Below are 12,823 nucleotides of genomic sequence, written 5' to 3' on the forward strand. Positions count from 1 at the left end.
TCAGATTCCTAGAGTTTTTGAGTTTCTACACAATTGGCTTGGAGAAAGAGTTTATCAGCCAGTTCTCTTAAAGTGATTGTAAAGTTGAATGACTTAAAGCCCAGTAATTAAAAATACTATTAAAAACATGGGCAGTTTAAGTCCATAAACTTTACAATTACTCTTCTTTTTTTTTTTTAAACAATTGTCTGTTTTACGGTGAACTTACTGACGATCCTCCGCCCGAATCTCCTTCAGTATTTAGCATGTCGATGATGATTTGGCTTCCTCCAATCATTGTATGCCTCACGAGCTGGACGCCAAAGGGGGCACACAATGATTGGAGGAAGACGGATTCCTCATCTATCTGCTCAATACTGAAGGAGATGCGGGCGGAGGATCGGCAGTAAGTTTACAGTAACAAAAGGTAAGTATTTTAAAAAGAATAGTAATTGTAAGGTTTAATGAGTAATTTTTAAATACTGGGCTTTAAGTCATTCAACTTTATAATCACTTTAAGGGTCAGATTTCACCTTTTCTGTTCTGTATCACATGAAAATCGACATAATTCATGATGTTCAAACCTTACGTGCAATCCCCCTTTCTTGATTTTTCATCTTAAGGCATTGTTACAAACAAGTTATTCCTTTCTAACTAAGATAGTATCTGTAGATACTATTAACCAAGAAATTGTTGTTCCTTCCTTGTACCCAGCTCCAAAGAAACGACTTCTTCACAACCTTGATGTTGTAAAAAATATAAAGCTCTGTGTAGAAGCCACAAAATCCTCCTTCTCATTTCTTCCTTAAAGGGCCATAATACCCAAATGTTTAAACACTTGAAAGTGATGCAGCATAGCTGTAAAAAGCTGACTAGAAAATATCTCCTGAACATCTCTATGTAAAAAAGAAAGATATTTTACCTCAAAAGTTCCTCAGTAGCCACCTCCCATTGTAAAGGATTTCTAAGCAGCATTTTAGTGTGTCTGTCCTAGGACAGCTTAGGGGATGAGCCTCGTGAACTCTCATATTATTTCACCAATCGGGTAAAGGAAGCTTACTATGAAATCTCATGAGAGTTAAGTCAAATCTCATGAGATCACAGTAAGAGTTCATGACCTCAGCACTGCTGATGCTGATTGGCTGCTGTTCATTTCATAATTTTTTATTTTTACCTGCAGCTGGGAGCAGGGGAAGTATAACTTTTTACACAGAACTTACTCTGCTGAGCTGAGGAGATTGTGAGGTAAAATATCTTCCTATTTTACATAGAGATGCTCAGGTGATATTTTCCTGTCAGCTTTTTACAGTTATACTGCATCAGTTTCAAGTGATTTAGCATATGAGTATTATGTCCCTTTAATTGTCAATTTCTCTGGACCTCGTAAGGTCACAAAGCTACGGGAGTTCCTTTAGCCTATTGGCTTTAGGCCTTAATTTGTAAGACTTACTTGATTTGGGGGAAGACTTGCTCTGAACACATTAGCGCTCATTCCACTAGAGCAATTTCCACTTCTTGGGCCTTCTGTCATGAGGCATCCATAGACCAGATATGTAAGGTGGTTGGTGGCAGGAAAGTATCAGTAACATACCTGCCTGTGGACTTCAGTTCTTGGGTACTTGATTTGGGGGAAGACTTGCTCTGAACACATTAGCGCTCATTCCACTAGAGCAATTTCCACTTCTTGGGCCTTCTGTCATGAGGCATCCATAGACCAGATATGTAAGGTGGTTGGTGGCAGGAAAGTATCAGTAACATACCTGCCTGTGGACTTCAGTTCTTGGGTATAAGAGTACACTTGTAATGATTTTGCGGACTCCCTCCATGTTATGAAAGAAAACAAAATTTAAACTTACCTCATTAATTCATCTCTTTCATGATGGTGAGAGTCCACAAATTCTACCCTTGTTATTCTCTCCAGTTGGTGAAAGGACTTGTTTTGCAATTAATTTGCCCTGCTTTGTCCTTTTCTAGTTTTTCCTCCTTCAATTGGCTGTATGTATGACTGAGGGATTCTGGGAGAGTGGAAGAGATTAAAGGTCTGGTATGTTTGGGTGTTTTTGACTCCTATTAGTTGACTGGAGAGTAATCCCATATCTAAGTGATCTCTTGGACTCTAACCAACATGAAATAAATGAATTTCTCAGGTATTTATTATCAAAATATAAAACAAATGTTACACTTGATTCTTTCATCATTTGATTAAACAGTCTTTCTGACACTAATAGGCTTGAAGCATCTAAAGATGATTATAGAATACGATGTGAAGAGTTGGAGAAGGAACTTGCAGAATTACGACAGCAAAATGAAGATTTAACTACGCTCGCCGATGAAGCCCAGTCACTAAAAGATGAAATGGATGTCCTAAGGTAAAGGATATCCGCTAAAAAAAATAAAACTGGGTGTTTATTAAAGGGACACTAAAATCAAAATTAAAGGCAGTTTTAAGAAACTTTCACAGTGTATATGTATATCGGTCTGTGATTGGCTGATGGCTGTCACATGATACAGGGGCAGGGAAATGAGCAGTAGATTTTTTTCTGATATATTCCAAAATGTAATACCATTTATAATTCAGAGTAAGCACTATTGTGCTTTTTGTGTTTTTTTTTGCCCTTGTTGATTATTTAATTCTACTGTTTTTAATATTCCTTTAAATAGGATTGTGTGTCTTGGGTTTCTCTGACTTTCATATCTATGTTAAAACAAAACTTTAGAAGCTAACGTGTTTTGTATCTTTTGTTTTTGTTTTTTAATTAAAATGTAATTATTCTTCAAAAATATTTTTTTAATGTGCTACTAATTTAGTAGCATTGTTAAATAACTATTTACGAGGATAAAGGTACCACATTTTTAAATCTTTAAAAATCTGTTAATACACTTTTTTTTTTTTTGGTCTTTTCATAGTGACAGTGAGTGAGTTTGACTGCTGTAAAAATAAAAGTGTGACTTTTTAATGTATAAATGTGATATTTGTAGAAATTTAGGCAAGGGTTTTTATAATTTAGTTTATCATTTAAAATTAGTACAATTTAATTATATTAGCAAAACACTAAATGGTTAATGAAATGGTATCCCAAAATTTTTAGTGTGACTTTTTAATTCAAAGACAGGTTCATAAGAAACATGTTTTATTGTGCAAGCTTTTACGTTCTCAAAAAGGCACAATTTTCAGATCAAAATTACATGGATAATTTGTAAAAAATAAATAATGAAAGTATATTACAAATTTGTTGTACTACACATAACTAAACCTTTTATATTAAAATATAAAAGTCGTTACTGTACCTTTTTTAAAAATTACGGCTACAAAAAGTCAGATTCAAATAAATGTTAGCATTAAGGGAATTGTTTAGTTATCTGTTAAAACCAATTAGGCAAATATGTATGTAGCAGTGTTAGCCTTGAGAAGTCAGCAAAGTTAACTTACAGCTCTGACAATTAGCTAAAATTTTAATTTTCAGAGCAAAATTACATGAAAAGGAGCAAAATAAAAATGAAAGTACAAGGAAAATAAATGTACATGGAAACATCCATTTAAATTACGGGAAATCAAATGTGAAGAATTTAGGCTTGGTAACAGTCCAGAAAAAGATTTCCTATGCTCATTTCCTGTCTAGTGTTTGTTTTTTATTATTATTATTCCCCTGTAGTCTGATTTTACTTGTGTAAGTGTATGACCTTTCTTAAAGAGACATTAAACACTAAATACATTTTGTGTACCTCCCTAATTATGAGTGCTGCCTAGGTTACGCTGAAGGTATTGAAGAATAGCTTTTAAAGGGACTGTCTAGTCAAAATTAAACTTTCATGATTCAAATAGGGTATACAATTTTAAACAACTTTTCCAATTAACTTTTATCATCAAATTTGAATTGTTCAGTATAGGTGACCGTTTTTAAAGGCAACAGCAGCTTATTGAAATGACAAAATAAAGGTAAAGGATTGATTTGTAAACCATTAAATAGAATCCAGGTAAGATGGATCATTGGAATACATTAAAGAGGAGACTGTGTTACAGTGTAATGTTCCTTTAAATGTATCAGTGTAGGGCAGGATTCTTTAAACCACGGGTTGTAACGCATTATTGGGTCGCAATATCAACTTCAATGGGCCGCGACTTGTGTGTTGTATGAGAGTGTGTGTGTGTTATTACCTTTCAAAAAACTTTCAAGTTTAACTACAATCAGAAATAAAGTACATGCACATTTTAGTCACTTTGCAAACAATTGCAGCTACCTTGTTGTATAGTACTTCAGAAATTTTCATACCAAGCCTAAAAATAGGGTTGCAAAGGTATGTGGTATCATGGCACTGGGTCTTGGGGAAAAAAACTGAGAAGAAAAAAAATGTGAATCAGATTACATGTCTGCAAAAGGAGGTACCCTGTGCCCACAGTCTGTGAGATGGTCTGACCCCCTATTACTGTATATAGTGACACTGTTTAACCCACCAGTACTGTGGCACAGTTTGTAATCTGCCGGTGAGATGGCTGGCCTGCCCCAGTACTTTATAAAGTGACCACAAGTAGTCTGTGACATGGTCCAGCCCCCCTATACTGTATATAGTGGCACTGTATAGTGACACTGTTTACCCCCCCCCCCCCCCATGCAGTAGTAACAAGGTCTGTAATTTGCTGGTTCCACAAACATACACACACATACATGCATAAATACACACACAGTCACATACACACACACACACACACACACACACATACATAAGCACCAATGGGTAAAACAGAAACACTAACCCCTGTAGTCAGAGACACTAGTGAAGCATCTTGTCACACTCACATGATATCAGTGCAGGCAGTGGCAGGTCAACGTTTTTTATTGAAAGCCCACCCTCAGGGGCCCAGTTGCGAACGCTGCACCCCCTGTAGTTCCGTCCCTGGTGTAGGGAGGTAGTCCTGATAATGCACTATTGGCGATAACTTAATTAATGAAATAATTGCATGCCACCGTGGTCACAGGTGCCAAGACTCACCACCCCTAAAGTTGATTTAGTTAACCACTTATTGGAAATAATTTGATAAATATATATATATATATATATATATATATAAAATATATTGTAATAATTTTGAGCATAGACATTTGTTTTTTAAGCAATTTTTATCCATCTTTCTGAGCAAGTTAAAAAAAAAAATATATAGGTATTGAAGCCATTTCTCTCATACCTCAGTATGTTTTTTTCAACGTTTTTTTAAAGAAGTGAAGTAGGCCAAAATCTCTCTTGTTTTTGTAACGTGTACTTTTGTAATTGTTTTAAAGGCATTCTTCTGATAAAGTTGCCAAATTAGAGAGTCAAGTTGAATCATATAAGAAAAAGCTGGAAGATCTTGGAGATTTACGAAGACAAGTTAAACTTTTAGAAGAGAAGAACACTATGTACATGCAAAATACAGTCACTCTGGAAGAAGAACTTCGAAAAGCCAATGCAGCTCGCAGTCAGTTGGAGACCTATAAGCGACAGGTATCTAATGCATTTCCTTGTGGTACTTAAAGAGACATTGTTTAGAGTAGATTTATCTTTGCATACGTGTTTTGTAGATGATCCATTTATATAGCCCATATGGGAGTGTTTTTGTAACAATGTATAGTTTTTGCTTATTTTTTAATTACATTGTGCTGATTTTCAGACTCCTAACCAAGCCCCAAGTTATCAAATGTAGACCCAAGTCTACAGACTCCTGCCAGCTCCTGTTTGTTTAAGGGCTCTTTTCATATGCAGGGGAGGGGGGAGTGTCTGTACTTCCTGCTTTCTAGCTCCTTAAAGTGGGTGTCCCAGACTAACCTCAGCAACAGTGCTAAACTTGGAGCTTCTAAGTACTTTTTTTTAAAGGTTTTATACTGGATTTTTAGATCAGTATCTGTGCATATTCTTCTTTTTACTAGTATCTATTTCATGCAGTTATATGAAAATATTTCCTTTAAAGGAAAAATAAAGTCAGAATTAAACTTTCAGGATTCAATTGTAAACAACTTTTCAATTCACTTTAATTATCAAAATGTGCACAATCTTTTTATATGCACACTTTCTGAGGCACCAACTCCTACTGAGCCTGTGCAAGAGTTCATAGTATATATATTTATGCTTTTTGTGATTGGCTGATGGCTGTCGCATAATACAGAAGGAAAGTAAATTCAAATAATTTTAAAATTTTAGATATCTGCTACTTATCTGAAACTCAAAACTGCTTTTGCATTGTCTTTTTATAATGTATAATGTATTCCAATTCTACTTTATTTAAAGTTATGGGAAAGTCAAAATTAAACTTGCATGATTTAGATAGAGCATGTAATTTTAAGAACCTTTCAAATTCACTTCTATTTTCAAATGTGCTTTGTTCTCTTAGTATCTATTGTTAAAAATGAATACACACATATCCTACACTAGTGGGTGCTAGCTGCTGATTGGTGCCTGCACATATTTGTCTCTTGTGATTGGTTAACTAGATGTGTTCAGCTAGCTGCCGATGTCCCTTTAGCAAGGGATAACAAGCGGATGAAGCAAATTTGATAATAGAAGTAAATTGGAAACTTGATTAAAATTGTATGTTCTATCCAAATCACAAAAGAACATTCCTGTCTCCTTTTAATGGTCCTATAAATATATGTGCTGTCATTAAATGTTTAAATGAAACTGGCTTTACTGTTTGAACAGGTGGTTGAATTGCAGAACAGACTCTCAGAGGAATCTAAAAAAGCTGACAAATTAGAATTTGAATACAAAAGATTGAAGGAGAAGATTGATAGCTTACAAAAAGAAAAGGATGTAAGTGATACATTTTAAATTCTTTATGTTGTAAGTACCTTTATCATGATACTGAATTTACACCCATTGTGTCCTAAAATTTAATTATGCACCCCTATGATTTGCTGACCCACTTGTACCAAGTAAAGGGACAGTAAACACACTGAGATTGTGATATTATATGTTTAATTATGCATAGTAAAACAACTTTACATTATGCTTTTCTTATCTGTTTAGCCCCTTACCATAATTTAAATGAAAGTGTTTGTTTTCCAGTTCTGAGTTTTGGAAGTGCACACTGTAGACTTCACAAACCTAAGCTTGCTATGTATCTGAGCCTAATTAGCCTCAGCTGGGTTTGTCTGATAGTGAACGGCAAAACAATTGAGAATTTGCTAACAATCCAGTGACAAACCATTGTGTAGTAACCAGTGCAGATTTCCTCCTATTCATACATCAAGTTGTTGGCTGTGTTTATTGAAAAACAATGCAGAAAACCAGATGTTAATGCATTAAACAAAAATTCACTCTCATAGTATGCTAATTTATTGCAAAGCTGACCCAATACACCGCATCGTCAGCTCTCTGAGAAGGTGTGGTGTTTGAATTCTGATCCTTTAGTTACGTGTGTGTGATGCTGAAGACTTCTATCTAAGTGATGGTAAATCCTAGCATTTTTTAAACCAATATCCGTTCTAGCCGTACACAGTGGGCCATATGCTAGCACGACTATTCGCTAAGAGTTAGAGACTTCACCTCATTGAAAAATAAAAAGATCTTTGCCGTGGGCTGCTGGAGTCGCTTAGTTTAGTGAGGAGGCCGCGGCAAAGAAAACTTAGTGCTGGTAAATCGTAGCATTTTTGAAACTCTAGGATTTACCATCACTTTAATTCTTACTAATTTTGTGAAGTTTTAAAGACCCGGACTAACGAGGATTAACTTTTTTACTTTCTGTTTATCACATCAGAGATTAAGGTCAGAGAGAGATTCTCTTAAAGAGACTATTGAGGAACTAAGATGTGTACAAGCGCAGGAAGGACAGCTCACAACAGCAGGTAAAACAGAAACCGTTTTTTAAGAATAAAAGCTTACTCTAATTATGCTGTTTTTCCCACTAAAGCACATTTATAAATTAATTATGCTAAACATTCTTTAAAAACAAATCATTCAGGTAGAGCATGTAATTTTAAGCAACTTTCTAATTTACTGTAATTTTCTTCTCTTGCTATCTTTATTTGAAAAGTAAGAATGTAAGTTTAGAAGCCGGCCCATTTTTGGTTCACAATCTGGGTTGTCCTTGCTGATTGGACAGCACCAATAAACAAGTGCTATCCAGGGTGCTAAACCAAATATTGCCTGGCTCCTTAGCTTAGATGCCTTCTTTTTCAAATAAAGATAGCAAGAGAACGAAGAAAAATTATAATAGGAGTAAATTAGAAAGTTGCTTAAAATTGCATGCTCTATCTGAATCATGAAAGAAAAAATTTGGGTTTCGTGTCTCTTTAATTGTAAACATGCATTAAAAAGTCCCAGATGTAGCAGTCAGTTAAGATTCCTCACAACAAAGTGGTCAATGATGTTTCCTCAAAGGAGAAAAGTTAAAATACATAACATTTCAATTCACATATGTTGTACTCACAAAGAGGGAGCTACGATAGTTCTAGGATAAGCGTTCAACACATAAAAGCCTCTGGATAGGGGAACTTCCGGTCGGTGGCCATGATAGGTCGCCGTTTTGAGTGCTGCTCCAGCCTTGACGATTTACCTTGACAAAATACCTTAACAAGATGCCATCTCGCTTGAAGTTCTATATATTACAAACAAGCTAATCATCCTCCATCTGATGATCCTAAAATTGCCGAGTTAGCTGCCAGCCTCAGACCACTGGGGCTTTTATTGAGGTTGCGGCCTCCCACCAACACCACGGCAGAGTACCTGCCGTATCACAATGCCAAGGGTGTGTTGCAATACTTGTTGAAAGCTGTAATTGACCTGCAGGTTTATTTTATAAACATGGAAGAATTCTGCTTAGCTGTGCAGACCCTACTTGAAGGATTTGAGCAAAAACGTATTGCTAGACTGGATCGCCTTGTGTTCCTTAGCTAAGCCTGAGAATATGCAGAGGGATGTTGTCAAACCTGAAGTGGAGAAGGTGGTGGACCTCTCAACAAGCCACAGAGTCAAGCAAATGAAAGAGTCAAGCTTCGTGAAAGTAGAAATACCGGTAAAAGATCACGCACATTTCTAGTTGAAACCCTGCATATGCAACCTACGGCAGCGGATCAGACGAGATGTACAGGTCTTACACTCACGCAGGAGCCATTGACCCCATGTACCCTCGAAAACTGCCAAACTACACAGTTGTGGAGCCCGTGGATGGACCATATTGGCGCAAAGGTGGGTCAGTTGGAGAAGAGTTTTATTTTAGCCGAGGCCTTTTACATGATCGAAAATCGACTACATGTGCAATCAGCATGGCGACTTGATCACCCTAAACCACGACCCATATATTTGAATGCGGCTACCCCCACTGATGTGTTGGACTTTTTACGACGAAGCTTAATTACGAGAGCTGATATATGTGAGAACTCTTGGGTTGGACATTGGATACTGCAAAGCTTTTACTATTCTTCAGACAGCCTGAAAGTTGGAGTGGGCTAAGGGAGGAGTCTTGTTCGGATCGGTATACCAGGCTCTCCGTAGTTAGCTGGTACTGAAACTGAACATCTATTTCATAATGCGATTGCTATTGACAGTAGAACTTTTTTGATATTGAACAGCTTTAAGTATATGTTTCTCTACCTGTTTTATATTTGGTGGTAGTCATTATAAACTTAACCCTGTTAATAGTAGGTATATTAGGTTTGTGCCCACTACATATTTATGAATATTATTTACATACAAGAAAGAGTAAGTAGAAGCCAACTGAGTGTCTACCAATAAGACAGGGATTTCAGCATACATAATTTCCATTTTTATTCACAGAAATTGATAAATATACAGTACACATAATTTCATGTTCAAACGCAGTGAAAGTAGAGCACAATAAACTATCATCCCTAAAACAGAATGGTACAGCTCAGCCTGAATAAAACCGAAAAAAACGGTGAAAGAAGAAATGCTCAGCAACACCTCCACTAGAGGGTGGCTTTGCAGCCCAGACGAAAAATTGCCACCATAGTGATCCTTGAGGATCTATGCTTTGAAATCATGGCAATCAATATGTATTTATCAACAAATGTAGCAGCATATTTCCATACAGGTTATTTGAAAAAAAACAAGGTTGTTCCCAGCAACACCTCCATTAAAGGGTAGCTTTGCTACAAGAGCTAAAAAATTGGCCACCTTTCTAGTAGTTTTATGGCGTCATGAACATTCCGTGTATAAGGAATCCAGGATCTATGTGCACCCCCAATACTATCAGATCACTACCAGTACAAATTTGTTTGACATATAATGACAGAAAATGTGCTGTTTCCAAATTAGCACTTAATAGACCATTATTCACTAAAGGTTAGCAAAGTGTGCTGTTCTTCTTTGTAATGGTGCATTTATATTTACCACCTTATGTCCTCCTTAGATAATTTCTTAGAGCTCCACAGGGAAAAAGTATCCGTTAAAAGATATCAAGCAATGCGACATCCAAAGGTAATCAGCAATGTCAATATACAGTCAGGAAGGCTAAGGTGTATATCCATCCAGCCGTGGTAGTATTCAGTTGAGCCGCCCACTCTGGTGACGTCACTGCGGACGCACGTTTCTTCCCCACGTGACTACAACGTCATTGGGGCTTCCTCAGGGCAAATGTTCATTGGAGGAACCAATTTCCAGCTTATTTGAAGAACGTTCATGAACTTGATTGGCTCTCCATTTTATATTGTCCTCCAATTAGTTAGTTTCAGGAATGCTCCCTTTTACAGGATTGGTGAAAAGTATTTGACGGGTAAAGAGACATAACAAAAGACAAACCGTTTGTGTATTAAAGACCCTCTAAAGGTGAAATAGAATATAAACAACGATATATACATAACATTTTAAGCATATATTAACGTGATAAAATAAGTTTTTCCTATAGCGATAGTTCTTCAATCTTAATTTATATTTTGGTCTTTGCTTAGCGTAGTGATTTTGAGACTTAACGTAATCGTGCTGTGCTAGCAAATTAGCAAAAGGGAAAATTCACATTTGATTTAAGTTACTTTTTATCCTAATTAGAGTGAAATTGTAACAACATCTAGGGATAATAGTACAATAGTTATTATGAGCTGTATAACCTTTTTAATACAGTCTCTCAAATTAGGGGTATGCTGCAAACTCAAACTTTTCATTTAACTCATTTGGGATTAAAGTATTTAGTTTGTACATCTAAGCTGTCTCTTTTCTAAGGAGGATATTATCAATATTACCTCTTCTTCGGAATAGGGAACAAGCTTCTATGCCTTTTAAGTCATTTGTGGATCAAATGTAGCGCTATTCCACTATTTATTTCTGCTTCTTTTGCTTTCTTTATATCCTCTTTATGCTCTGTTACCTTATCTTTTAACATAAGTCTAGTTTTATCAACATAAAAGACGGGGCAACTGCAATGAAGGAGATAAATTACATTCTCAGTTTTACAGTTAATAAATTGCTTGATCTGATATGTATTAGACCCAGTGAAAAATTGTGTTGTGCATTCTATATATCTACAGAGTACACAATGTTCTCATTGAAAACAACCTTTTAATTTTTCTGTTTCCCTAGGCCTAGCCAATCACTTTCATCTGGGCTTTTCACCCAGTTACTCCTAACTAGTCTGTCTTTCAGATTCATAGTATGCTGCGTCTTCACTGTCAGCGGCTGAGATAGTGGAGCATAAGAGATCTTTCGTTTACTTGTTACTTGTACATACATTTTTGCAACCCTCAGCATCCAATATTTTAAGGGTCAGATTCTTTTGGGTGACCTAGATAGAGGCATTTAACTTTATTTACTCGTACACCAACCCTCACAATTATATTACCTTCTAATATTCCATGGTACTGATTGGTTTTTGAGCCCACTATCTTACAGACTATGTTTTATTTTCTTAATTTTCTTAAATGAACTGAGGTAGGAGAGAGAGAGAACCTTTATCTTATCAGAATCAAAACTTTAATTCTCTATTCAGTAGAGTCTAAAATTAATAGCAGACCCTCAAAAAATTGTATGTTATCAAAAAATGAAAAGATACCATAGGACTTTGGAAAATCCTATAAAAAGCGAAAGGATTCAGCACTCTTTTATAATCAAATTTATTTAGAAAGATGCATTATGAGTGGAAATCACATGCACACATTTAAATAACACATAAAAACTTCCTGTACAAAAAGCTGGCCAGCATATAGCGACTAATAGTTTATAACATAAGGATTAGTCTAAACGTTAAGCACATCTATAAAGCATGCTCAGTGGTTATAGAGTAATGTGCACAAACAAACATAAAACCGGCACAACAATACAGCAAACATCCATTGTTTCAACAGATACAAAAAAAAAATTGAGACAAAAAAGTTCATAAGTTTATTGGTTCAGAGACCAAACAATATGATATAGGTTGCAATTGCAGGGAAAGTCTTAGAAGACAGCTACTATGTAGCGGTTCCCGATTGCTTATAGCATAACGGTTTCCTGGAATGGTATGCAAGACTGCTTTAGGCAATGTCTTTACTTAAAATTCACAGACACTCAAGGAAATCCTTGAGACAAATAGCAGTGGTTGCAAAGAGTTTTTGTTGAAAAGTTATAATAGTCTTACTGACAACAGGCTAGCCTATTCAGTAATAACGTCCACAAATAAGTTCCTCAGGGTAATTCAATGTAAGTGTCCGATCTAGGATGTTCCCCTCTGGTTGCTGCCACTCTCAATTCTTGTGTTTTCCTCTGACACAAGCCGGAACAAACTGGTATAGAATAGAAGAGAACATCGCAAAGCCGGATTCAAGGTAGATTTATAAAAAATTCAGTCATGCACACATACAAATCTACTTACTAGACGTAAGTTCTTTAATGCCTCTTATTAAATTTCAAAAAGTCCCGCTTCCAAGTGAACGCTGAACAGCTGATC

General features: G+C 36.0%; 1 protein-coding gene across 1 annotated transcript in view; it reads left to right on the forward strand.

The window, feature by feature from the left end:
* The window catches only part of LOC128649466 (protein Hook homolog 3-like), a 227,087-nt gene that overhangs the window by 104,589 nt on the left and 109,675 nt on the right, over positions 1-12,823 (forward strand). The window contains 4 exon segments of the mRNA XM_053702748.1: positions 2,208-2,348; positions 5,256-5,457; positions 6,649-6,759; positions 7,706-7,793. Of these exon segments, the coding sequence (XP_053558723.1) occupies positions 2,208-2,348; positions 5,256-5,457; positions 6,649-6,759; positions 7,706-7,793 (542 nt within the window).

The sequence above is a fragment of the Bombina bombina genome, chromosome 2 (assembly GCF_027579735.1).
Source record: "Bombina bombina isolate aBomBom1 chromosome 2, aBomBom1.pri, whole genome shotgun sequence".
In the NCBI taxonomy this organism is placed as follows: Eukaryota; Metazoa; Chordata; class Amphibia; order Anura; family Bombinatoridae; genus Bombina; species Bombina bombina.